This window comes from Mustela putorius, unplaced genomic scaffold (genome assembly GCF_011764305.1).
Source record: "Mustela putorius furo isolate JIRA1106 unplaced genomic scaffold, ASM1176430v1.1 tig00003853_pilon_pilon_pilon, whole genome shotgun sequence".
Classification (NCBI taxonomy): Eukaryota; Metazoa; Chordata; class Mammalia; order Carnivora; family Mustelidae; genus Mustela; species Mustela putorius.
The window spans coordinates 36,505,521-36,531,054 of NW_025422005.1; the positions used below are offsets into that span (position 1 = coordinate 36,505,521).

Genomic DNA, 25,534 nt, shown 5'->3' on the forward strand with positions numbered 1-25,534 from the left:
TCTCTCATTCCACTTTCCACCATGTTTAGAAGCTGTTAAACTATATTCTTAAGTGGCGATCTAGAAATTTTAACATATATACTTTACATATCAGTTTAAAATTAAAGTAAAATTAATACTTTATCTCCTCCTGAATAATATAAGGACCTAGAACACTTTACTGTTATCTTTCTTTTCTCTATCTATACTATCAATTTATTTGGTAATATCCTTTTATAAATCTTTTTATCTTTTTTTAACATTCTGTGAGTCAATGTTTATTAACATTTTTAAATTTTATTTATTTATTTATTTGAAAGAATTTATTTATTTATTTGACAGAGATCACAAGTAGGCAGAGAGGCAGGCAAAGAGAGAGGAAGGGAAGCAGGCTCCCTGTGATGCAAGGCTGGATGCGGGGCTTGATCCCAGGACCCTGAGATCATGACCTGAGCCGAAGGCAGAGGCTTTAACCCACTGAGCCACCCAGGTACCCCTTTATTTAGGTTTTTTTTTTTTTAATTTTTAATTTTTTATAAACATATATTTTTATCCCCAGGGGTACAGGTCTGTGAATCACCAGGTTTACACATTTCACAGCACTCACCAAAGCACATACCCTCCCCAATGTCCATAATCCCACCCCCTTCTCCCAAACCCCCTCCCCCCAGCAACCCTCAGTTTGTTTTGTGAGATTAAGAGTCACTTATTTACGTTTTTAAAAAAGATTTTATCTATTCATTTGCTAGAGAGAAAGAGAGAGAGAGTACAAGCAGGGGGAGCAGCAGTCAGAGGAAGAAACAGGCTTGCTGCTGATCAGGGAACCCAACACTAGACTCCATCCCAGGACCTTGGAATCATGACCTGAGCTTAACCGACTGAGCCACCCAGGTGTCCCAGTGTTTATTTACATTTGCCATGGGTTTGCCACTTATTCTACTCACTACTGCAACTCAGACTTCCTGTCTGGGATCGACTTTTCTTCGTTTTGAAGTATATTCTCTTTTTTATCTGAAAATGTTATTTCCTCTCCATTCTTGAAAGATAATTTCTCTGGGTATTCACAGAACAGCAGAGACAGAAGGTGATTACCAATGAAGGAAGGAAATTAGACTAATGACTTTCTTCTCAGCTGCCATAATAAAGCACGAAAGATGAAGGACACTATCTTCAGACTCACTGTAACGTGTTAAGGTGTGGATTTCTTCTTCATTTGTCCCACTTGCAATTTATTAAAGATCTTGTTCCTGAGGATTGCGTCTCATTAGTTCTGAAAATTCCCACTTATTACTTACTTAATTGGTTTTTCCTCCATGCTCTTTCTTCTAATTCCAGAATTTTCCCAGCTGCCTCCAGATTCACCCATGACTTGGGGACTAGCTCTGTTCTCTTTTTCAGGTATCAGACTCCTTCAATTATGTCTTAGAGCAAGAAGGGACCTTGTCCAACCCTCCCATTGAACACATAGGAGTAAGTCCATGGCTGCGACAGACCTGGGATTCAGCTTCCCAGCCCAACATGCTGCCCATCCCATTCCAAATCAGTGATTCCAGGGACTTGATCCTATACTCTCAGCCAAAGTCCCTTGGACCACTCCAGAGGCAGAATCCTGGCCTGTCTAACTGGGTAGTGTGAGAATGGAATATGGCCAGCTTCCAGGCCTCCTGATCCTTCCCTGCCCTGCCCACATTCTGTAGCTTGAGCTGTCTCCCTCTGCTCGCACACACCTTGGCCTAAAGACCAGCCAGGGCAGCTGGGATCACTCTGAAGCAAACCTATCTGAGTGGGAGCAAGCTGTTCTGAAGACAAAGGCTAGAGGTTGTCTTGCCCACTCTCTGTTCATTGATTATACCCATCCAAAAACAACTGGAAGAACATCATTAGGCTTAGATTTACTAAGCACTCAAAGTGGGAGCTGGGTGTTTTATACACTTTATCTCATTTAATCCTCAGTCTTATAAGATCATTACTATCTGTAACTTCTGTTGTACAGATTAGCAAACAGAGAGCTAGAGACGCTAAGAAACTTGCCCAGTACTGGATGTGTGCCTCAGCCCACCCAGAAACCCTAGATGATGGAGCTCCTGGCTGTCCCAGGCAGCTTAGGTATCTAATGAGGAGGTGGAGGGGCCAAGCAAGGCTTAGATGATGAATGGTCTGAATGCCAGGGTAAGGATTTAGCCTTTTCCTGTCTGTCCCAGCCAGGCCCTCAAGGGCAGAAACTAAAGAAAGTTTATATCTGGGAAATATCAAGTGGGGTAGAACTGAACAGGGCACGAGGGGAGGGAAGTAAGAGCCCACATACCAGAGATCACACGCAGGGGGAAACTTGTCCTTCTACCTGGGTTCCTCCAGAGAGGAACAGAAGCCTGGTTTGCCAGAGCTCACACTGCCAACCAGTCTAGCTGTCCCTCAGGGGGAAACAATCAGGGAAAGTGCTGAGTCATCCCTGATGGGAGAGTGTTAAAAAAGGGACAGCAGTCCCCAAATGGAGTCTGAGCCATTCATGCTGAGCCAACATCAACAAACCGAGATTTTAATGCTTAAAATAATTCACTTTCAATTTCTCCCAGGAGTGGAACCTTAGACTAGTCAGTCTGGACTCAACCTGGCCAGCACTAATGAGGTAATCTGCCTGAAAGATCCCTGCTGTCCCCTATGGGAAATAACCCACTCTTTGATCCTAACTTCCTTGTCCTGCCCCCTCCTCCTTATAAAGTCTTCCATATTGTGTAGCTCCTTGGGGCTCCTTGTCATCTTCTAGATGGTTTGCTGCCCCATTCCAGTCAGTTTTTGCTCAAATAAACTCTTAAAATTTTTCATATGCCTCAGTTTATCTCTTAGCAAAAGGGGAGAGAAAAAGAGAGAAGAAGGGGGAGACACAAGCAAATAGGTCCTTTTACAACATCAGAGTTCCCTCTGATATGCCCAGCACACGCTTTCCCCCTGTGGGTTCTAAAGCCATTGAGAAATACCCATGTCTTTTTCTCTTGGAACCTAGGAAATGGACTATTCCCATGGGAGTTCCAGAGCTTCACAATTCCTCAGGACCAGGCTGTGAGAGCTAACCCTAGACTCAGGGTCTACTGTAATAATCAGTGCAATAAAATGGGATTAGCACTTACATGTAGCATTCACACATGAACTGCATCCCTGCCTTCTGACCTCTGTCACTCCAGCACCCTCCATCCACACAGAGTCATATCACCATAAGTCTCATAGTCCTATGTCTCAGCTTGGGTTTCTCCAAAATGCAGAGCTGAGGGAAAGGCTCATTTGTGGGTAGTTGATCCCAGAACATAGGAGGGGCCTACTTGGGACGAGTCAACAGGGAGAAAGCAAAGCTAACCCAAGGTGTGTTATTCAACTGGTTACTCCTGGAGGCAACCAGCTTAGTCCTGCTAGCAGACCCTCCAAGGAACTGTGCAGAATGCACCCCAGAATTGTTTGCCCAGGGCATGGGAGACAAGAATATTTATCTCCTCACTTCTGGTTGTCATTGGTCAAAGCTTGCCTCAAGGGTGTCAACTCTAAGCCAGCCCCCCCCCAACCCCCGTGGTACCTGTAGCAGCAAGGAAGTCCTGGGCCAAGGACAAGAGACATGAATTGACTCGAAGTGCCAATAGACTACACCTGCATACAGTTGGCTACTGCAGGAATGATAGGAGCAAAAATGATGTAAGATGGGACAAAAATGATGCCAGAGCAGATGGACCATAGTCTGTATGCTGACAGCAGAGAGCTTTGCGATGCTCTCGGGATCCTCACCACAACCCTGTTGATCCGTAGACATCGTCTGAGCCACTTACATAGTTTGGACACACTGAGGCACTGAGAGCAGCAGGGTTTCATCTGAGGTCACCCAGTGGGCCACAAGACTTGCAACCCAAACCTGAATTTCCTGTCTCCCCCCGCACTGCCTGCCAAATGTCTTAATTTTACTGGGCGTATATAGCAGTGATCTTCTCAGGGAATGGGTCGCATGGCAGGCAGGGGAATGCCTCAGTTCTGGACCCAAGCTCCTGGGAACGCAGGGAGAAATCTGTTTCCAGCAGAACAACATTAGAATGTGAACTCCTTGTCTGTTTTGTTTATCCTCTTGTTTTCAAGCATTCAACATAATACTGGTTTATGGTAGGAACTCAATATACATGTGTTAATGAATGTATGAGTGAATTTGTTGCCTGATGGGAGAAAGGTGGTGCCACTCCTGGCTCCTCTCTTCTTGGATGCAGATAAAGGCAATCTACCCTTTGAGGTGTATCTTCATGATCACTGACGTGTCTTTGTTTACTTGCTGTAACTCAGGTCTTCTGCAAGAAAGGAAAGGTTTTTAAAGGCAGAGGGAAGGCATAAAATATTGCCAGCTGGGAATGCAATGTTCAGGCAAGGTAGTCCTCCTAAGGGGGAAAGGGTCTCTGAGGGGGTTGCCTCTAGGAAATCCCAGTTCAGCTGATTAAAGGTTACGTGTCTAAGGACGTTGGGAACTGCAGTTCGGTTAGGTATTAAATTGTAGACTACTGACATGGGGTCCTACCTTAAGTGGCTCCATTATGATCCTGTGGTTTTTTTAACTCAACCAGGGCTCCGTTCAGTACTCAGTCACTGCTGGTTGGGATTGCTTGTGAGCAAACAGCTTAGGTGGAAGGAGCTGGGCAGATCCCAAAGACCAGGAAGTCCCAGATGCCAGGGCAGGGAGCCGTCTTCCTTGCTTTCCTCCACTCACTTTGGGCACTGACTGTCGCAGTGAAAACCATCCTGACCTGTGCACTGAACTTACACTGTGCATAGAGCATTGCCACACTCTCAGGGTCCTCACCCTACCTCTGTGTAGAAGGCCATGTAACCAGCAGAGACAGATGTGGGCAAGCACAGAGGATGGGCATGTATCAAGAACATTGGATTTTTGTAAAGCTCCCAGGTGATTCCTATATGCAGTCAAGACCGAGAATGAGTGGGTCTGGACACAACTCTCTTCTCAAATGTAATCTCATCTCATGTCTCCCCTACTAAGGATTTCATACTTACCACTCCCTCATTTGGCCTGACATCCCTGGGAAATGGAGGTGGGGGGTCAGGTGGAGGACGGTGGTGAGTTTTGGTCTCCCTACCAAATGGCAACTGATGCGGCCCATCTACAAGAGGTGTCAACAGCATCATCCAGAAGGACACCAGTAGGGCATTTCCCATATATTTTGCATTGGTCAGTCAACCCCTTCCACCTCCTCCCCACATCCTCTGCAATAGTGGTCAACCCCTTCAGCCTCCATTTAACAGACCAGTATTTATTAAGTGCCCCTTTGTGCTGGTGTTGGGCAAGCACAGAGGGCCTGACACAGAGCCTCTCTTGAATGTTTATGGAGTGGGTGGGAACATGGTGGTTCAGTGGGTGCCCATTGCCAACGTTCTCTCAACTTCTGCAAAACACAACATCTCTAGAACCTTCACTGATGTGCCCAATCATGTACTCACCGAGGGTTTGTGTCTCGTGTGTCCTCGCTCAGCCAAGCAAAGTGAGGGAAGAGACAAGCTTGGACTTCGGGCTTGTAGCAGAATGGGAAGATTTCAGGAGGAGCCAAGCATTCAGCTGCTGTAAGGGAGACAGCAAAGGAATTGGAGAAGAGCTGTAGACTAGGTTGGCAGATTTAGAAGACTGGCTGTAAGTGGTGTTTCTGAGGTGGAGGGAGGGTGTGGATGTTGGCGGGGGTGGGGGGAGTGGTGAGGGGAGGGCTATTGGGAAGCATGTGGATATAGGCAGAGTCTCATTTTCTCCATCTCCTTAATATGTGTGCTCCTAGATTGGGGGTTGTCACCAAGTTATTAATTACGCCTAAAAAGTTTTCTGGTGGGCCCTTGAAGGCAGAATTCAGACCAGTGGATGGAAGCAATAGGGAAGCATGGTTTGGCTTCCAAGAATCACACTGCCAAGATACCTGGAGGGGTGGCTGGTAGACTCAGGAGTTGGCTACTGCCCAGTCTCTGATTCTGGCCACATGGTGACTTGTCTTTGCCTCTAAAAGTGTGGATGACTGCTAGATTTCAACTAGGGAGTGGAGAACAGGGTAAGTGATAAATAGGCCATGAGTGCTGGGCCATGTTTGTGGCAGGATGAAGTATGTAGGACCCGGGAGACCTGAGAAACATCCATCCTGCTGGTCTGCCCTCTAACTTCTTTCTGATCACCAGCCCAGGCTCTGGACCCCTTCTGTCCCAGGGCAGTACACCTACATAGAAGGGGAGATCTTCCAGAGCACAGCTCTGACCACATGTTTTCCTGTTGAAGACTCTTAGTAGCTATCTCCACAGCAGGCTCCAGCAATGTTATATCTTCCCCTTCATTCAGCCTAGGGAAGGGTTCTTTCCAGCCACTGCTGCTTGTCTCTGGCTGCCACTGCATACGTTGTTTGATTCCTTAACTCTGCCTACCCTTCTGCATGCAAATCTCTTCATCTGAAACATCTGTACTGGGACACTGACTTTTCCAACCCTAGAGTGGTGGGAGAAACAGCAGTCTCTTCCCAGGCAAGTCTGGGGCCCGGGACAAGGTTGTTCTTCAACAGAACCCTAGCTGGGGGAATTGAGAGCTGTCATTGTTTACTGTGAGACCTTGGACAATTTCCTGTCCCTCCTGGTCCCAAGTGGCTTGCTCCATAGATCAAGGAGTACTTAGATTTGATGATCTCTTCTCCTTGGCCTGAAAGTAATATTCTATGTTCCTAAGAGTTAAGTTTGTACTAAGAGCTTGGAGGTGGAGTTGACTTTTTTCTGATCTAGGATTTCCCTTCTGGGGCTAGAACTTTGTGCCTGAAGATGTCTCACAAAAAAGACTCAAAGCATTATGATCTGGGCATAAATGCAAATCCTCCCAGAGGTCCATATTGAAGAGGACAGTGGAAACTTTCTTGTAAGAAAGCAGAGGGAAGCTTAGCCTCAGTTTCATTATCTGGAAAATGGGTATAAAGAGTGAGTAGCTATGACCTCTTTTATTTAGGTTAAATGAGATAGTGGATAGGAAATTCCTGAGACACATAAGGTGCTTGTGTAAAAAGGTAGGTATTATTATGCTGAGGGTTACCCTTAGAATTGTCTTTTGCTTTCTCCTCCAAAGAACCAAGGAAGCAGACCCATGGCCTGGTTTCTTTGATCCCCACAACTTGGTTTCTCTTCAGCCAAGTTTTGGGAGGAGTCAGCTAGGCTGTCTCTCTGTTGCCTGTGACTTTTGCTGCTGCTATCTCTACCCTTTGGAGTTCAGCCCAGCCTGGCCTGTTGCTGGATGCAGGGTGTGGCAGGGGGGTGGGGGCTGGCAGGGTGTCAGGGCTGCCATATAAAGGAACCCGGCGGCAGGAAGCAGTCCAGAGCCTTGGTGGTTGCAACTCCAGCCATGGTTTCTGTCTTGCTTTCCTTGAGTCTCTCCCGTCTGGGCCTGTGGGCTGCTGGATTGATCTTGATCTTAGGCTTCCTCAAGCTCATCCGTCTGCTGCTGAGGAGGCAGATGCTGGCCAGGGCTATGGACAGTTTCCCAGGGCCCCCCACCCACTGGCTCTTCGGGCATGCCCAGGAGGTATGTAGGGAGGAGGGGTTGGAGAAAGAAAACAGCCTCTTTTTCTTGATAGAATCTGGCCTAATCCGCTTGGGGCTGTGGAGGGGGTCCCTATGCTTGGACAGGGGGATGATGTTCTGGGAGCCATGGTTTCCATTCTGTTTTCCCACTGGATCTCCCTGTTCACTCCTGCCTTCTGAGCTGGCCCTGGGAGCGGGATCACTTATAGCCCACAGACTCCTCATCCTCCTCAGGCTCAATATTCAGACAAAGTTCTGTTAAAGGCCCGGTGATAGCATTGGGAACACCCCCCACCCCATCCCCAACAGTCCAGTAGAACTAGGTTATCTTGTTTAGAGCTTAAGCACCATCTTCTTTGTTCTGTGTGGTATAAAGATGTCCATGCTAAGAAAATAAAAGTAAAAGCAGAGATGAGTGCTGAGAGCCCTCCTTGGAGCATATAAGTGGTTGGTGCTCCCAAAGGTGGAGTTCTTTTTGCCATGTCTCTGGGCTGGCTCAGTGCCATGGCATTGTCCTGAGTTCAGATCCTGGCTCGACCTCCTGTTATCTTGGGGTGCTAGAGACCACCTTAGCATCCATTTTCAGAAATACCTCTAGCTCTCTGCCTTCATGGGATCTAGATAAGAGTTTTCTGAACATAAGACAAGGGCACCTGCACTGGAATCAAGTGGGAGAAGCAGATTCCTTGGCCCCAGTCCCAGGAGATTCGAATTAACATATTGGAACTAGTGATCTGAATTTATTTATTTATCTTAATGATACATTTTTTCCCTCCAGGTTTATCCATGTTGTTGCCTACGGCAGAATTTCCTTCATTAAGTGAAAACAAATTTTTTTTAGAGCTAAATGTAGTTATCATCTGTCACCATACAAAGTTATTACAATATTATTGCGTATGTTCTCTATGCTGTAGTTTTCATCCCCATGACTGATTTATTTTATAACTGGAAGTTTGTCCCTCTTAACCCTTCTCACCTATTTTTCCTATTCCTCCACTCCCCTTCCCCTATAAAAACCACCAGTTTGTTCTCTATGTTTGTGGGTTAGTTTCTCTTTTTGTTGTTGTTTGTTTTGTCTTTTAGATTTCATATGGTTAAGTCATAGTGAAAACATATGATATTTGCTTTTCTCTGTCTGACCCATTTCTTTTAGTGTAATACCCTCTAGGCTCATCCATGCTGTCATGAATGGCAAGATTTCATTCTTTCTTATGGCTCAGTAAGATTCCCCTGTGTATATAGACCACATCTTCTTTATTCATTCATCTATTGATTGACACTTGGGTTGGTTCTATATTTTAGCTATTGTAAATGATGCTGCAATAAACGTTGGGGTCATGTATCTTTTTGAATTAGTGTTTTCATTTTCCTTGGGTGAATATCCAGAAGTGGAATTACTAAATTGCATGGTACAACTTTTTTCGTTTTTTGAGGAGTCTCCATATTGTTTCCTGTAGTGTCCATATGAATATACATTCCCACCAGCTGTGCACGAGGGTTCCCTTTTCTCTTCATCCTAGCCAAGACTTATTATTTCCTTTCTGTTAGTAATAACCATTCTGATAGGTGTGAGATGATTTCTCATTGTGATTTTGACTTGCTTTTCGCTGAGGATGAGTGATGTTGAGCATCTTTTCATGTGCCTGTTGGTTATCTGTATATCTTCTTTGGAAAAATGTCTGTTTAGGTCCTCTGCCCATTTTCAAATTGGATCATTTTTGGTTTGTTTGGCCTTTGTTTTTGTTGTTGTTGTTGAGTTGTAGGAGTTGTTTATGTATCTAGGATAGGAATCTGAGTTAAAAAACCTCTTCAAGTGTTTTGCTGTGCATCTAGGTTTGGGAACCCAGGTATAAATGCCCGAGACTAAGGCTCCTAGTCCTAAATACCCTTTCCCTTTCACGGTCTTGGGGATTACCTCTCTTCCATGATTGATACTGGGAATGAGCTTGACCTTCAGGAGAGAACTTCCCAGGCTTAGTCTTGCCCCTACAAATAACTACCTTCTCAGGATGACTTAGTAACCTACCTGCATCCTGGAGAAATCAAGGAAAGGAAAAGATGGGTTTGGGAGTTGAATCAGACCCAGGTCTTGCTCTCAAGGAGCCTACTGTCTAGAGGGGAAAACAGACACCAGGGTCTTACCTGCTCCAGGTTGGATGGGATGCCTAAACAGGATCTTGCATCAGCTCCATGCCCTGTATATCAGTATTTGTACCACTGGGTTGTCATCTTCTGTGTACTTATTCATCCTGCCTACTGACCATGACCTCTGGAGGATGGAGATCTACTCTAAATCATCCCTGTACCCTCAGGGTTCAGCTCAAAGCCTCACACAGAGTGGGGATCACTGAATGAACAAATAGTGAACATTGGGAAGTAGGGAGGGCTCTTGATAGAGGAGGCAGTGAAGGAGAAGACAAGTGGAGAGATCAGGCAGGGTTCAGGAGAGGCTTTGCTAAGTACAGAAGAGGGTCATGGGAAGGTTGAGATTTGACCCTAATGAGAATGTGAGAGGCATTTAGGGAGATCTTCAATCCCTTGCCTCTCACATCCCTCCACTACTACTTGCCTCCACCAAAGCTAGGCTTCTCCTCAGCCCACAGGCTTCTTTAGGACAGGGACCAAAGCTAGGCTTCTCCTCAGCCCACAGGCTTCTCTAGGACAGGGACCTTGCTCCCCTACCCATGTCAGAGCTGGCTGCCTTCCTTCCCACAAATGCCCTTCCCCCCTACTTTGAGGTGTATAGAGGGCTTGGAACACAGCTTAACTCTGGCTCCTTGGCTCTAATAAAAGAATCTGGAGAGCCTTGGCACCAAGAAGAGCAAACAAGGGTTGGAGGGGAGGTTGCCCTTGGACATTCAAAGGTTTCCTGGGGAACCACAGTGGGCCTGACACCTCTGCATTCCTCCAGGCTTTGTTACCTCTGCTCTGTCATATCCATACCTGAGCCTGAGAAATGGGGAGTGTAGGGGCAGGGTTTGTTTTTCCAAACAAAGATGAGGTTCAGAAAAGGCAAGGTATCTGCTTATGTCCACATAGTAGCTCAAGAATTGAGTCAAGACGGCACAGGATTCACACCTTTTCATGCAGGGCATGATCTATCTTTACAAAGTGACTGTAAGTTTGATTCCTGGCCTAGTGATGGTGGGAATAGGAAAAGAAGCGTGATGGGGGCAGGTGTGGGAGGGTGGGGCAGAGCTGTCCATCAGGATTAACTTCTCCCTTCTTGTTTCTGGTTGAGGTCTTGGGGCCCTGGAAGCATCGACCTATCACTCTCCTCAATTCTCAGAATGTGTCCCCATGAGATGGGGTAATGTCTTATTCTTCCAGGGTCTCCCTTCTTCTACTTGGGGGCCCAAAGAGGACTTTGCCCATAGTAGGTGCCTACACATGTTGTTGGCCTGAGGTTGGAAGGGGCCTGAGAATCTGGACTGTCGGGGGAGGAGTGGAGACTGCCAGCTCCAAGCCCAGGAAAGGTGATATCCTGAGACTGCATAGGCCTCTTGCCTGGCCCTGCTTGTCCCTGGGACATTTCCCTTGACCTTGTGCTGTGAAGCGAGGAGCATGGCTTGTGGTCTAGGGGTCTGACTTATTTCTATTCAGTAGACATTGATGGACCCTCACTATGCTTCTGCTCTGTGCTTCCCTTTCCTCCTCAACAATACAGAGATAAGCATTTTTACCTTGTTGGTTTAGAAGAGGATCGAAAAAGGTAGAGTATAGATAGATACTTTGTAAACTGTCAGGCAGATGTCCGGTGTTAAATCCCTGTAGAGGGATTCTTCCTGCAAAACACTGAGGCATTTGCTTCCTTTATCCTTTCTTCCATCAAAATCAACCCAGCCTTTGGGAGACAGATAAAGTTTGTCTTTTCTCAAGCAACTAGCTGATCAACAACCCTGGGTCTGGCTCTCTGCTAATGGCAGAGGATAATGCATAAGACTAGGGCCAGCCCTAGAGTGCCCCAGACTGTAAGAGAGGTGGATAGCACAGCACAGGTGTTCCAGACCCGTGGGCTCAGATAAAGGATGCTGAGGTGAGTCCGAAAGATCCAGCTGCAGCAATCCATGGAAGTAAGTAAGGAAGGAAGGGTGGAGGACACTACCTGTGCAGGGGCACAGAGGCCAGGCTGGAAAGAACGTCAAGTGTGTAGGAATTTAATTTGTTCAACAAATATTTCTTTCTCAAGGTCTAGTACGTGCCTGTGTTCATAGCTCTATACTTCTGGAATGGTGAAAGGGAGAACAGAATGGAATGGACAAAACTGGAAGAGTGTGGGGCAGATCACATAAGACCTTGTAGGCCATGTCAAGAGGTTATATTCTGAGTGCAATGGGGAACGTTTGAAGGGATTCAAGCCAGGGAGTGACAAGCTTAGATTTGTGTGGTAGAAATATCACATTGGTTTGGAATGGTGGCTAGGTCGGCAGAAGCCAAATAGGAGGTGGGCAGAGCTGGACAGGGCTGAGGACGCCATCCAAGGAGATGTTAGTGGAGTGAACAGTGAGAAGAAAAGGAGTAAGAAGTCAGGGAGGCTGTCCTGGCACTGTGGGCGTGGGAGAGGCAGGCAGATGTAAGGGTGTCAGTGAAGTCCCCTGCATGCGCTAGGAAAAATGAGGCACAGGAGAGCCCTGGGAACTTTGTTAAACTGTGGTATCAACACAGATGCATCAGAGCAGAATTTGGAAAAGTCACCAAAAGAGAGAAAAGGACTTGTTGAGCCACAAGACTGGATGGTAACCAGGAGGAATGAATTTCTATGTCTAAGTATAAAAATGTGAGGCTCTGAGACCCGAGAAGAAAAGACTCGGGCCTGGCAGCACTTGTGTGTTTGGGCACAGGACCCTTGGGTTCTGGGTTTGGAGACTTTCCCAGGAATTGCTACATCTGGCTCTCTTAGTTCTGGTTTGTTGATTCCAGTGTAAAAGTCTCTTGGTGGACCTGCAGGGGAGAGATGCAGTCTCCACAGGATATCCCCTATGGTGCTGCCCTAAATCATGGGAAAACTCCATTCTGTGTTTCTGGCTGGCATCAGGGGGGATGGTGGTTCCATTCCTAGGTATGAGAGGAGGGGCAGATTTGGGGGGAAGACATATTGTGTTCATGTTTGAAAAGGCTGGGTCTGAGGGCCCTGAAGGGTGTCATGCAGAGAGGTCCAGCAGATGGTTGGTCATATTTCCGAAGCTGAGGAGAAAGACAAACTGGAACGTGCTGTCAGTTTTGGAAACAGTCTCAGGTATATGGCAAAGGAAGCCATGGGAGTTGGTAAGAGCCTCCAGGGAGAAGGTGCAGCATAAGAAGAGGCCTGGGGCTGGGTCTGGGGGACACTCAGTCTTTGATTTACAAATAATAGGCGAGGAAGAGCTGTGTCAAAGAGGTGGGAAGGCACCTAGGACAGGGTTCTAAAAGAGAGGGGATTTGACTATGTCACAGCAGCTAGAAAACCTCTGGGCTCACCCGCCAGGTGGGTGTTGGTCACATTAGCAAGACCAGTGTCAGAGAGGTGGGGGCGAGGAGGAAGTGAAACTGTGAGACAGCTCTTTTGAGAAGTTATGAAAGGAGGAGGAAAATGGGGTGTGAGCTAGAAAGGAGGCAGAACCAAGGGAGGTTGTGTTTCATTTAGTAAGTGAGAGAGACTTGGGAGTGTTTTAAATGCAGATGGGAAGGAGCCAGTAGAGAGGAGGGGGTCTGTGGTATGGGAGAGAGAGGGACTGACTGATGGGTGAGGTGCCTGAGGAGAAGGCTGGAATCCAAAGGGACTAACCTTGGACAGGCCCTGGGTACATCCCCTGCTGGTACAGGAGGGAAGGTGGGGAGGCTGGGTGCAAGGCAGGTGGTTCTTCGGGTCTGATTGTTGACTTTTAGGGGCCTCTTAACTGATGGCTTCTGTTTCCTCCGTGAAGTTGAGCAAGGTTAACTTGCTGGGAGCAAAGAGCAGAGGGGTAGAGGGGAGAGTTGAGGAAAGAGCAGCTTTTTAGAAGCAGACAGTGGTCAATGCTACAGGGCTTTCTAGAAGGCCTTTCTGCTTATCTCTGCTCAATTGTCCCATAAGAGAGGCTTTCCCTGACCCTCCCTACTCCCTGTCTGCAGTAGAAACTCTGCCCCTTATCTTGCTTTATTATTTTTTTTTAGAGTTATTGTTACCAGAATTATATTGCTGATGTATTTGATTCCTATTTCGTTTCTCCTACTTGAAATGTGAGCATGGGGAGGGCAGGACTTTGTGTGGTTCACTACGGTTCCCCCAGAAACTAGCATCAGGTCTGGCACTAAGAGTGGGTACTCTGTGCCCATTTACTGAATGCATGAATGAATCTCTGGGAGGTCTGATTCAGGGCAGCAAACCACTCATACTGGGTGAGGACCAATGTCTACATTCCTGTGGACTTGGACACTTCTTGGGTCCATGCCCTCCTGCCATCTTAGGTGTCTATGCTTCCATGTTCTCCCCTCAACATGGTCATTCCTGGGGCTGGAACTCCTCCTGGTGCTGAAGATAGGGAAGTATTGGGGGCATTGCATAGGCTTTGGAACTGAAAGACCTGGACTTGAGGATTGTGTGACTTTGGGCAAGACTCACCATCACTTCTTAGCCAATATGCGGTGGCTAGGAGAGCCATGGAAACCCATGTCATTCTCACCCAAAGTCCCCCTGCTCCTTCTCTTGAGCTAGGGGTCCCTTCTGAGTTGTGTTCACACCTGTTTACATGTACTCACATGTACCTGTGTAGTAGTACAATTATTATCTCTGAAAGGGAGGATGGAGAATGAAATCACCTATTTGTCATTAGGATTGGGAAAATCCCCTATCTACTCCTTGGAGCATTATACTTTAGATCTCCTACCTCCAGTCTCTCAATGGCTCTCTGCTTTACCCCATAGAATTTATGTAAATGAGTCCATTTTTTAAAATTGATTTTTAAAAATTAATTTTTATTTCAGAGATGCTGCATCTCAGTTGTTGTTGGTTCTTCCTGGTAGTTGTTCCTAACCCTTTAGCTTTGAATATACAGCTTTGTGGTCCTTGAATCTGGTGGGGGCCTATGCACACACTGAGTGCTACCCAATCTTGTGGGGGAGGGGCAGTGTTCACAAGGTAGGATGGGGGAGGGCTGAGACCAGAGCATTCACGGGTACCTATGTATGTCCATCCCGGAGTGGGGAGGATCTGGGAAATCCCAGGACTTCCCTGGTTGCTGGGAGCCCAGGTAGCCCCAGAAAGTGGACTGGATACTAACAGAGAAGGCCACCAGAGATGGGGGGTGTAGTGCAAGCTTCCCAGGTGACTTGGGACAAGGTTAGGCTAATCCTTTATTCAGAGGTGGAAGATCTTAGGGCAAGTTCATAGCAAATTCTTTAGTGCAGTTTGGGACATTTGGGAATAGGATATGGCAGGAAATGTAGAGAGAAGGAAGATGTTGGGAAAAGGTAAACTTGAAGGGGAGGGAACTATGAGTCAAAGGCTTACATTGTGCAGGATCCAGTGCCAAGCCTTTCCATACAATATACCAGTGAAGGGCTTTAAATGCTATGTGAACCTCAACTAGTAACACACGCCCTGCTTGATTTAATTAATGTCAACATAATCCTATAATGTAAGTTATCATCTCCATTTTACAGATGGGAAGAGTAAGATTCAGAGAGCCCAAAGATCTTGCCCAAGTTCATGCATCTAAAAAATAGGGGAAACCAATATTCAAATGTAGATCTTCTGAGCTTCAAAGATTGCAGGCTGTGAAGTCAATGCTCCCAGGTTCACATCCCAGCTCTCTGATCAGCCATGACTCTACCTCCTCACAAACTCCAGAGCTCAGACCTTATTCTGAGGCCCATGGGCGGGTAGGCCATGGATGGGTTTTAAGCATATCTCTGAAAGACTCATTTGGAATAGGGGGAAATGGATAAGTAAATAATGGTTATCCCTGCAGTGGAATACTATGCAATTAAAGTAATTAAAAATATGGAAGGGGCAGTTAAAGGCTCTAGTTTGAAAAGAAGGACAAGACACATTAAATTAAAAAAGCGGTTTCAGAAAAGTATTTATTGTGTACTCCATTTACAGAAAACACCGCTAGGGGAGTAGATGTAGCTAGAAACCCCCCAAAGAGCACATACCACCCACTGGATGATCTCCGATCTCATCTCAGGCCATGATCCCACCAGGTGGCAGCTCCTGAAAGACATCACTACTTTTTCCTGCCCCAGAACATTTGTGCTTTCTGTTTGCTCTACCAGGAATGCTGTCTCTTGCTCTTTGCACTGCCAGCCACTTGTCATCCTCCAGGTTTCCCCTGGAGGGAATGTCCTCTCCATCCAGGGGCCATCTCTGATCTCCCTCTCTAAGTAGACACGCCCGGCTAGACTCTCTCAGAGCAGCATATCTGCTTCCTTCTTCACACTTACTGCTGGGTGTATTCACACTCCTTAATTGTTTGGTTGAGTCTAATGGGTCTGCCCATGGAATGAAAGTATAAGACGCAGTCCATCTTATGCCCTGAGACCTTAAGATAGTGCCCTGCACATAGTAGGACCTCAGAAAAGTGTGTCAAATGACATAATAGGGGTAGAATTGAGCAGATTTCTGCATTGCACAACAAGCTGGGGTTATCACTTTCATGAAAACAGCTTTAATGCCAATAGAAATCTCTTTCTTGGAGCAGCATAGATAGAGGGCTAATGATAGGAACCAGATGGAAGCAAGCTGGCCAGCTTGGGGTTGTTGAGCTCACCCATGTACAGCAAGAGGGTGGCTTGGAATTACAGTGTTGTCTCTGGGGCTGGAGAGGGAATTGACCCCAGAGATGTACAGGACTGTGGCTGTCAGGAAGAGGGATACAGGATGAGGGAAGGATGCTCCCAGGGTCTGTCTGGGCAGCCTTCTGCCTTCCTTGCCCAGGGAGGAAGTGACAGTGTGTTCCTGAGTACCCTGGCCTTCTGTCACCATTTCAGATACAGCAGACGGGGAGCCTGGACAAGGTGGTATCCTGGGCCCACCAGTTCCCTTACGCCCACCCACTCTGGCTTGGACAGTTCCTTGGCTTCCTGAACATCTATGAGCCCGACTATGCCAAAGCTGTGTACAGCCGAGGGGGTGAGGACTCCCAGGAGTGGGTGGGGTTTCCTGAGAGCAAAGGGCTCAGGGCTCCAAGTGGGGAGGGTCTTGGGGTCTGCACCTTAAGTTTGGGTAGCTGAGGTCCTATTGATCCTATTGATCAATAACTCTCCTCTCAGCATCTGCTAATTTCTGTATGACCCGATCTTCTCTTTCTCCTGCAGATCCTAAGGCTCCAGATGTGTATGACTTTTTCCTCCAGTGGATTGGTGAGTGGACACCTGCCTTCCCCATCCTTGGTGCTGCATTACCAGGATCCTTCCCTGTCCCATTCCTCTCCGCCCAGTGTCCATTCAGTCTGTTATCTCATGTGGACCACCTGGCCCCCAAGTGCCCCTCCTAACCTTAGCTGCCAAGTGGGGGGACGGGAAGAAGCAAGAGAGCTCCCAGTTGGCTGGGGAAGTGGGGCTCAGGTGCCTTCTCCTTCTGGGTATGTGCTTTCCCCTGGAAAGGCAGAGCAAGGGCTCTGGAAAATACGTGAGTATGAGGAAGAGCTTTCTGGAATGAGAAAGAGCTTTCTGAAGTGGGATCCCAGGAGACTGCATTGGTGGTGTGGGCCAGGCAAAAGCCTGAAGAGGGGAGTGGTGGTAGGGCCAAGGCTGGTGTCACCAGAGGCTGCACAACTGGGTGGCTGGAAGGCAGAGCTGGGCTGGGACATGTGACTGGTCAAGAGCACTGGGGTGGAGGCCCCGGGTTGCCAAGGTAGGGCAGGATTGTGTGCTCTGACCAGCTTTCCCTCTGCCCTCTCTTCCCCAGGGAAAGGCCTACTGGTGCTCCAGGGGCCCAAGTGGTATCAGCACCGCAAGCTGCTCACACCTGGCTTCCACTATGATGTGCTGAAACCCTATGTGGCTGTGTTTGCCGACTCCACGCAAACTATGCTGGTGAGCTCCCAGGGCCAGGTTCCTGGAAGCTGCAGCTGCAGCTTAAATGATGTCATTAGCATCATTTTTGATGGGGATGCCAAAGGTCGTGGGTTAGATTTTGAGTCTCAGGGCTGTATAATCCCCAGAAGTTACCCAGACTAGTTTTCCCCTTGCAGAAAATTTCTTCCCAACCTCACTACAGGCCTGACCATGCACAGGCTGTGCTGGGGCGATTCTCCACCCCTCAGCCCTCTTCTTCCCTTGGGTAGCCTGCCTGGCTCAGTGTCTGTGTGTGTAGTGTGGGTCCACCTCCTGATCCCACCCCAGCCTGAAGCCCTTACCCCCACATTCCAGAGGGATGGAGGCCGGGCCAGGGACTTGGGGCATGGAGAAGAGGCCAGGCTGTGGGTCTTCGAGGGCAGAGTTGAGTGTCCAGCTGACTCCCTGATGTTACCCTCCACCTCTGGGCTCCAGGACAAGTGGGAGGAAAAGGCTCGTGAGGATAAGAGCTTTGACATCTTCTCTGACGTGGGCCACATGGCACTGATCTCACTCATGAAGTGCACCTTTGGCAAAGGAGACAGCGGTCTGGGCCACAGGTCAGAGGGTACTTGGGGCTGACCACCATCTCTACCCAGGCTAGCTCAGAGGAGAGAGTTGGTGGGACTCCAGGGCCCTGGTCTGAGAGGACATGGGGTCCTGCCCTAGGGAGCCCTGGCTTGGGCGGGAGGTAGGGGGAGCTGGTCCTTGCTCATGGTGGGGAGACAGATTCTGCCTTTACTGGGGAGGCTTAATGGCAGCATTGCAGTGGGTCAGGGTCTGAGCCCTCCTCCTTGCTCTACTGCTATGTAGGGACAGTAGCTACTACTCGGCTGTCAGCGACCTCACTCTGCTGATGCAGCAGCGCATTGAGTCCTTCCAGTACCATAACGACTTCATCTACTGGCTCACCCCGCATGGCCGCCGCTTCCTGCGGGCCTGCCAGACGGCCCACGACCACACAGGTGGGCTTTTCCTGCAGGGTCCACACACAGGAAGCCCAGGGTCTAGCCTAGCCCCTTTAGGCCTCTCTTGACCTCTGCCATTGCAGGACCTCCATTTCCCTTTGGGTAGAGGATGGGTCCCCAGGCAATGACACTCTGTGCTCCTGACCCAGACCAGGTCATCAGGGAACGAAAGGCAGCCCTGAAGGATGAGAAGGAGCAGGAGAAAATCCAGAGCCGGAGGCACCTGGACTTCCTGGACATTCTTCTGGGGGCTCGGGTGAGTGAGGACACAGTTGGCCACCCCCAACTAAGAACTCGTCCCAGAGGGGTTTACAGACCATTTTCCTGGGACAGGGCTCACTGGACAGCAGCAGGGGCTGTTAAGCATTTCCCTTCTTTTCCCCCAGCAAGTACGATCTGTTCCTTGTCTTCTGATGTGCATCAACAAAGGCTCAGAGACAGCAAGGTGCCGGTTGTGGCTGGCTGCCTCATTGGGGAGAGATGCAGGGAGGTCAGGTCATGTGCTAGAAGTCCTAAAGACCAATTCTAGACTTTTTTTTTTTCCCTTGGAGAGGGTGAGTTGGTGAGGGGTAGAGGCAGAGGGAGAGGGAGAGAAAGAATATCCTAAGCAGACTCCATGCTCAGTGCAGAGCCAGATGCAGGTTCCATCTCACCACCCTGAGATCATGACCAGAGCCAAAATCAAGTTGAGCCACCCATGTGCCCATCAATTCTAGACTTCTAATACTGAAGAACCTTAGAATCTTGGATATCTATTCATTCATTCATTCATTCATCCATTCATTCATTTCTTTATTCATCCACCCTCCAAACTCACTAACCCCTACCCTGGGTTAGTTTCCATGCAGAAGATGAGAAAGACTTGGCCTTGCCCTCCATATATTTATAGTGTAGTGGAGAAGATAGGAAGTGGATGTTGACAAAGACCTCTCCTCTGCCAGGTGACATTCTTAGCAGAATTGACAGTTAGGGCTGGGTAAGGTCACAGGTCTACTTGGACGGAGGGATCAGGGAAGGTTTCCTGGAGTAGGAGGAATCAAGCTGTGCCTGGGAGGACAGGTAGGATTCTGGGGAAGGTCTCAAGCTCCGCTCTGTAATGGACCTTCATTTGACAACTGTTATGAAGTCTTGGTACTTATCTCCAATGCCTTGGGCTGTCCCATCATGCCTTCCCCAACACAGGATGAAAATGGGATCAAGTTGTCAGACGCAGATCTCCGGGCTGAGGTGGACACATTCATGTTTGAAGGCCATGACACCACCACCAGTGGCATCTGCTGGTTTCTCTACTGCATGGCCCTGTACCCCGAGCACCAGCATCGTTGTCGTGAGGAGGTCTGCGAGATCCTTGGGAACCGGGACTCCTTGCAGTGGTGAGCAAGGCTGTGGGTGAGCCCAGTCTGTCCTGCTTCCCTGTCCCAGGGATGCCCTGCATCTATGCTGCCCGGTGTCATCTTTGGGTGACACAGGGCCATCCTGGGAACAAGGTGAGGGTGGTGGCAGTGTCCTGTTTGCTCCAGTGCTGTGATTTTTGAGGGGGAGCTCTGTGGATACAACCCTGAGCCCATTCTCCCACAGTGGAGCCCTTTTTAGGTGTCAGACTCCCATTGACAACTCATAGATAGGAATCCGGGCAACTCTCCCAGATTCCTATCTATACTCCTAGGCACAGCTTGGATGCCTCCTACTCCAGGAAACCTTCCTTGATCCCTTTGCCAGTGACCAGTGAACTTTTTGTGTGCTCACTCCCTCTGCTGGCAGAACCTGACTACCCTTCTGGGTTGCTAGATGGAACAGCAGGCTCTGGGAGAGAGAAAGGAGGGAACTGGGCATGAATACAACTGGGATACCTAGGGACCTGAACCCCGCTCTGGCCCACCTGCCTTTGAATGGCCACGTGCCACCTGTAGACTCATCTGGTGAAGAAGAAAAGGCTGTTTCCCAAACTCCATCACTTAAAACCTTTTATTGTTCTCTGATTCTTGGTTCAAACTTGAACTCATTGACATGACACCAACTGACGCTGACCTCTCTTGGCAGCGTGCGTGGTCTCTGGGGCTCTCCTGCAGGTCCCTTTTTCCCTACCTCCTCCCCTCAGGCCTTGGCCTCCTGTCACACCTCACCTTTCTCTCTGGCTCCTGTGTGACCTCCAGCATCAGGTTAGGTACACATCACAGCACGAAATGTCTGACGCCTCCATTACCCATTTTTATTGGCCTGATATTGGAGACCTCCCAGTGTCCAGCCAAATGCGAGGGCTGGGAGGAGCCAAGGTGCTGCCCTTGGGATGTTTTTAGAAAGACAACTTACATAGGCCAAAATCTAGAGAAAACCTCAGACTGGAGTAAGCTGAGAAGCCCTGTGTGGACAGCAGAGGAATCAGAAGGGGTGGGACTTGAGCTGGCTTTCCAAGGAGGGGTGAAACTCAGATCAGCAAAGGAAAAGAGAAATGGGCCTTCCAGGTTAGGTAACAATAGGAACACGGCCTGGAGGTGGGGAGTTAAAATTTTTATTTATGTTATTTTTATTTCATTTCATCTAGAAGTTGAAGCAACTTCAAGGATGCTTATTCAATACTATAGTAAAACGCGAAAAGGAAAGAATGAGCACTGGTATATAATACTTTGTTAATGCTCATTGAAAATCTCTTCTCCCAGTTTGTAACCTCCCATTTCATGTCTCTTAAGATGTGTGTGTGTGTGTGTGTGTGTTTAAGATTTTATTTATTTATTTTTGAGAGATAGAGAGCGAGTGCACAGGGTGCAGGAGAGGCACAGGGAGAGGGAGAAGCAGGCTCCTCATTGAGCAGGGAGCCCGATGTGAGACTCAATCCCTGGTCCTTAGGTCATGACCTGAGCTAAAGGCAACGTTTAACTGACTGAGCCACCCAGGTGTCTATGGTGTCTAAGGTGTCTTTTGATGAATACAAGTTCCCAGGTTTTTTTTTTTAATTGAAGCAAATTAAGTTTATTTTTTTGTGAGTTATTATCCAGCTGGGTTTTATTGAAAGCTGGAAACACTGAATAAGGACAGTGACAGCATTATAAGTCAGTGAGCTTTTCTTGTTTTTTTTAATTTTTTATTTTTTATAAACATATATTTTTATCCCCAGGGGTACAGGTCTGTGAATCACCAGGTTTACACACTTCACAGCACTCACCAAAGCACATACCCTCCCCAATGTCCATAACCCCACCCCCTTCTCCCAAACCCCCTCCCCCCAGCAACCCTCAGTTTGTTTTGTGAGATTGTCACTTATGGTTTGTCTCCCTCCCAATTCCATCTTGTTTCATTGATTCTTCTTCTACCCACTTAAGCCCCCATGTTGCATCATCACTTCCTCATATCAGGGAGATCATATGATAGTTGTCTTTCTCTGCTTGACTTATTTCGCTAAGCATGATACGCTCTAGTTCCATCCATGTTGTCGCAAATGGCAAGATTTCATTTCTTTTGATGGCTGCATAGTATTCCATTGTGTATATATACCACATCTTCTTTTTTTTTTTTTTTATATACCACATCTTCTTGATCCATTCATCTGTTGATGGACATCTAGGTTCTTTCCATAGTTTGGCTATTGTGGACATTGCTGCTATAAACATTCGGGTGCACGTGCCCCTTAGGATCACTACGTTTGTATCTTTAGGGTAAATACCCAGTAGTGCACAAGTTCCCAGTTTTCATACAGTCAAGTATATCTAAAAAAAAAAAAAATTGAAGACTAGGTGGAGAAGCTTTAGGGTTTGGGACTCTGTAACAAAGTGCTGTGCAGTAGTCCTGATTGGGCCACATTTAAGACTGAGCTTCCTGTTGGCAAAGGAGAAAAAAGATACATAATTTTTGATTTTTACCTGAGCTTGTTGCTGTTCATGCACTTACAACTTCATTCAACCAGTGTATATCAGTGTATATTTTTTTCCACCTTAGTTCCACAGGGGAAACTAAGTGGAACCTAAATTGTCCCTCGTGGGGCTTCTATGGGACCTTACGACACAGGAGTGACTTTGTCTTGATGGCTGGGTGCACATACAGCTCTAGGGTCCCGTGGTTCCCTTCCTAGCAGTAGAGATGAGGGAGAGATGGAGAAAAGAGCCAGGAGCCAGAACCCCTGGATCGGAGTGGCTACCCCATGTTTAATCTGGTCTGGGCACTTGAAGCACTTGTGTCCCTCCCATTATTGGATGTGTGATGGCAGTAAGAGGGGAAGGTGGGTCTGGAAACTGCCTTCCCGTGGAAGCCCCTTGCTTCCCATCTCCAGTCAGGTCTGGTTGTATTGCTGGCAGGGATGATCTGGGGAAAATGACCTACTTGACCATGTGCATCAAGGAAAGCTTCCGCCTCTACCCACCCGTGCCCCAGGTGTACCGCCAGCTCAGCAAGCCTGTCAACTTTGTGGATGGCCGCTCCCTACCTGAAGGTGAGTTGGAGTGGACTTGGGGGTGGAACAGGAGTCCTTGTGGATGCTTCTCTGTGCCTTTGGTCAAATCTTAGCACAAGTGGGGAAGAACTCAGGCTTTGTGTTTGGTCTGGGTCCCAATCCTGGTTCTACAATGTATGGGTAAATCCCTCTACCTTGAGCTTCTGTTTCCTCTTTTATAAAATGGGGACAAGAAGAGTCTTTGCTTGACAAGGTTGTTTTCAGGATTAAAGAGACAATATTCTTCAGGGTTGTCATGTACCACCATGTAGGTTGTGACCTGAACAACTCCAGGAGGCACCATTCACATAGACTATGATGACGTTCATTGCACAACCTATACAACTGTATGTGGTAGCTTTGTAAGGAGGTTTAACTCTGTATCTGGCATACAACGTGCACCCAATGAATGGTGGATGTTACTATTAATAGCATAATGTCAGGAATAGTAACTTTCTTTCAGTTATTTGAAAGCACAAGTGTTGTAATAGACCTTGCCTGTCCTACCTCACAACAAGGTAGCTTCAGTTCTTTTTTCTCTCCCCATTCCACAAATGTCTATGTTAGTTCCTGTGTCCAATGCTGGGGCCAGAGGAAGTAGATATGATGATGGTCAAAAGCACTTTGATGTCTTGAGGGTGGTCATGAACCCTCCCTCAATGGCAGTGCTCAGGCAGGGGCTGGTGTCCAGTTAGAAGGATACAAGGGAAGTCTGGCCCTGTGAGGAGGTAGCTGAAGCTCTCTCAGGACCACCCAGCTACCAGGCCTTTGTTCTGCCCACAGGCAGCCTGATCTCTCTGCACATCTATGCCCTCCATAGGAACAGCGCTGTGTGGCCTGACCCTGAGGTACTACATCCCTGGGTCTGGAGGTCAGGTGGGGTGGGAGGCTATGGAGGTCACTCTCCCCAGGACCTGGCATGTATTTAAGCAAGGCTTGTCCTCTCAGGTCTTTGACCCGCTGCGCTTTTCCCCTGAGAATGTGGCCACACGCCACCCCTTCGCCTTCATGCCCTTCTCTGCTGGGCCCAGGTAAGGAGTGGACCAAAATCCCCAGGGCCCCAGGAATGGGAGGGGAGAATGGAGGATTTTGTGGGGAAAGCATCATTTTGGGAACTCCGTGACAAAGGGGCCGCCGTTGGGTTTTTGATGATCTTGAAGTAGGGTAAGTTCCAGGGACCTTCTTCTTGCTGTTAGCATAATCATGTCCCTGGCAAGTGGTGGGCTGGCCGAGTCATTCCAAGAGGAGGCCCCCAAACCAGAATTCCCAATGTGAATCTACTCAGTCTGGGGCCCTCACTGTGTTCCCAAGATCTGTTTCTGAAGCCCCAAGTCAATCAACCAATCAGCCAATTATTTATCCACAAATAGTTATTGGTTTTTCTAAGCCACTGGTTTTTCTTGGCCACTAAGAACACTGGATTTTCTCACTCTGGACACACCACAGTCTGATGCCACCTTGTGCTACTCACTGTAGGAACTGTATTGGGCAGCAGTTTGCCATGAATGAGATGAAGGTGGTCACGGCCCTCTGCTTGCTCCGCTTTGAGTTCGCCCTGGACACCTTGCGGCCCCCCATCAAGATGCCCCAGCTGATCCTGCGCTCCAAGAATGGCATCCACCTCCGACTGAAGTCACTGCGCCCAGGCTCTGGGTAGTAGCTTTGCTGAGAAGAGGGTCCCAGACTGCCCAGACACTGCCCTCTCCAGGCTGGATTGTAGAGTAGTTGTGGCTCCCTATCTTTGAGAGGCTTGTAATTTACATGGGGAGAAGGCACCCACATAAACAATCACCTGGAGGGCAGTGCCATGCAAACATGTGTGTCTGGAAATGCTTAGTATGCATGTACTCTAGAGCTCAACCATTCATTCAACAAACATATGGTGAGCACCTCTTTGCTGCTAGAATCTTCCTTTATCTCCCATAATTGGCAGTCTTTCTAGAATGTAGCAGAAACTTACAGGCCAGCCGTGTGACACAATGAACACAATGGAAGCTGGGTCTCTTTGGCTTTATGATTATGATCAGGCCCTCATTCACTCCACATGAAAGAAGGATGGCTTTGGGGGCTTGGCCCTTCATTGAGATGTATTGCTCTTCTTAACTGTCTGTGCATGTGTGTAATATAACAGACATGTGGTAAAATTGCATAAACAAAAAATGTATAGGACTGTCAATTCCTAAAACAAATTCCCAGATAACCACCACTGAAATCAAGGAATATGGAATATGGAATATGGTTTCTCAGGTTTATCTTCTGCCCCTCTTTGAGACAGGTCTCTCTTGCATTCCTGCCATTGGCAGCATCTATGCCATTGTCACCTGGTGCTCTGGGTGTTCAGGCTTTTGCTGAAGAAGGTGGCAGAGTGGCATTTAAGGGGGATTTCCTGGAAGACACAGTGCTTGAATTAAGCCTTGAGGCAGGTGAGGTACAAAGGTGCAAAGAGTGACTTTGAGGAAGGGCCTCAGGCTGGGGCCATGTGATGAATTAGAGAGTCTTCTTCAGTACTCCCTGCAGCAGCTGCCTGATGCCTGGGGTCCCATGTATCTCTATGGTCCTAGGTATAAGGCCATTAGCAGGTTCTAATCCA

General features: G+C 47.9%; 1 protein-coding gene across 3 annotated transcripts; it reads left to right on the plus strand.

Moving 5' to 3' along the window:
• Positions 1–7,313: 7,313 nt before the first annotated feature.
• LOC101675446 (cytochrome P450 4B1) lies at positions 7,314–25,028 on the plus strand. Of its 3 annotated transcripts, none has more exons than XM_045064476.1 (12): positions 7,314–7,540; positions 16,489–16,630; positions 16,816–16,860; positions 17,408–17,535; positions 17,872–18,116; positions 18,370–18,521; positions 18,674–18,780; positions 19,707–19,897; positions 22,811–22,944; positions 23,728–23,792; positions 23,893–23,975; positions 24,421–25,028. In XM_045064476.1, exons 1-12 carry the CDS (start codon positions 7,361–7,363, stop codon positions 24,599–24,601), a joined length of 1,653 nt encoding a protein of 550 aa, XP_044920411.1. In that variant the 5' UTR covers positions 7,314–7,360; the 3' UTR covers positions 24,602–25,028. The 3 variants fall into 3 exon arrangements, with proteins under 3 accessions (XP_044920411.1, XP_004740438.1, XP_044920412.1); XM_004740381.3 differs by having other exon boundaries at positions 7,316–7,540; positions 17,992–18,116; XM_045064477.1 differs by lacking the exon at positions 16,489–16,630 and having other exon boundaries at positions 7,425–7,540.
• Positions 25,029–25,534: the final 506 nt, after the last annotated feature.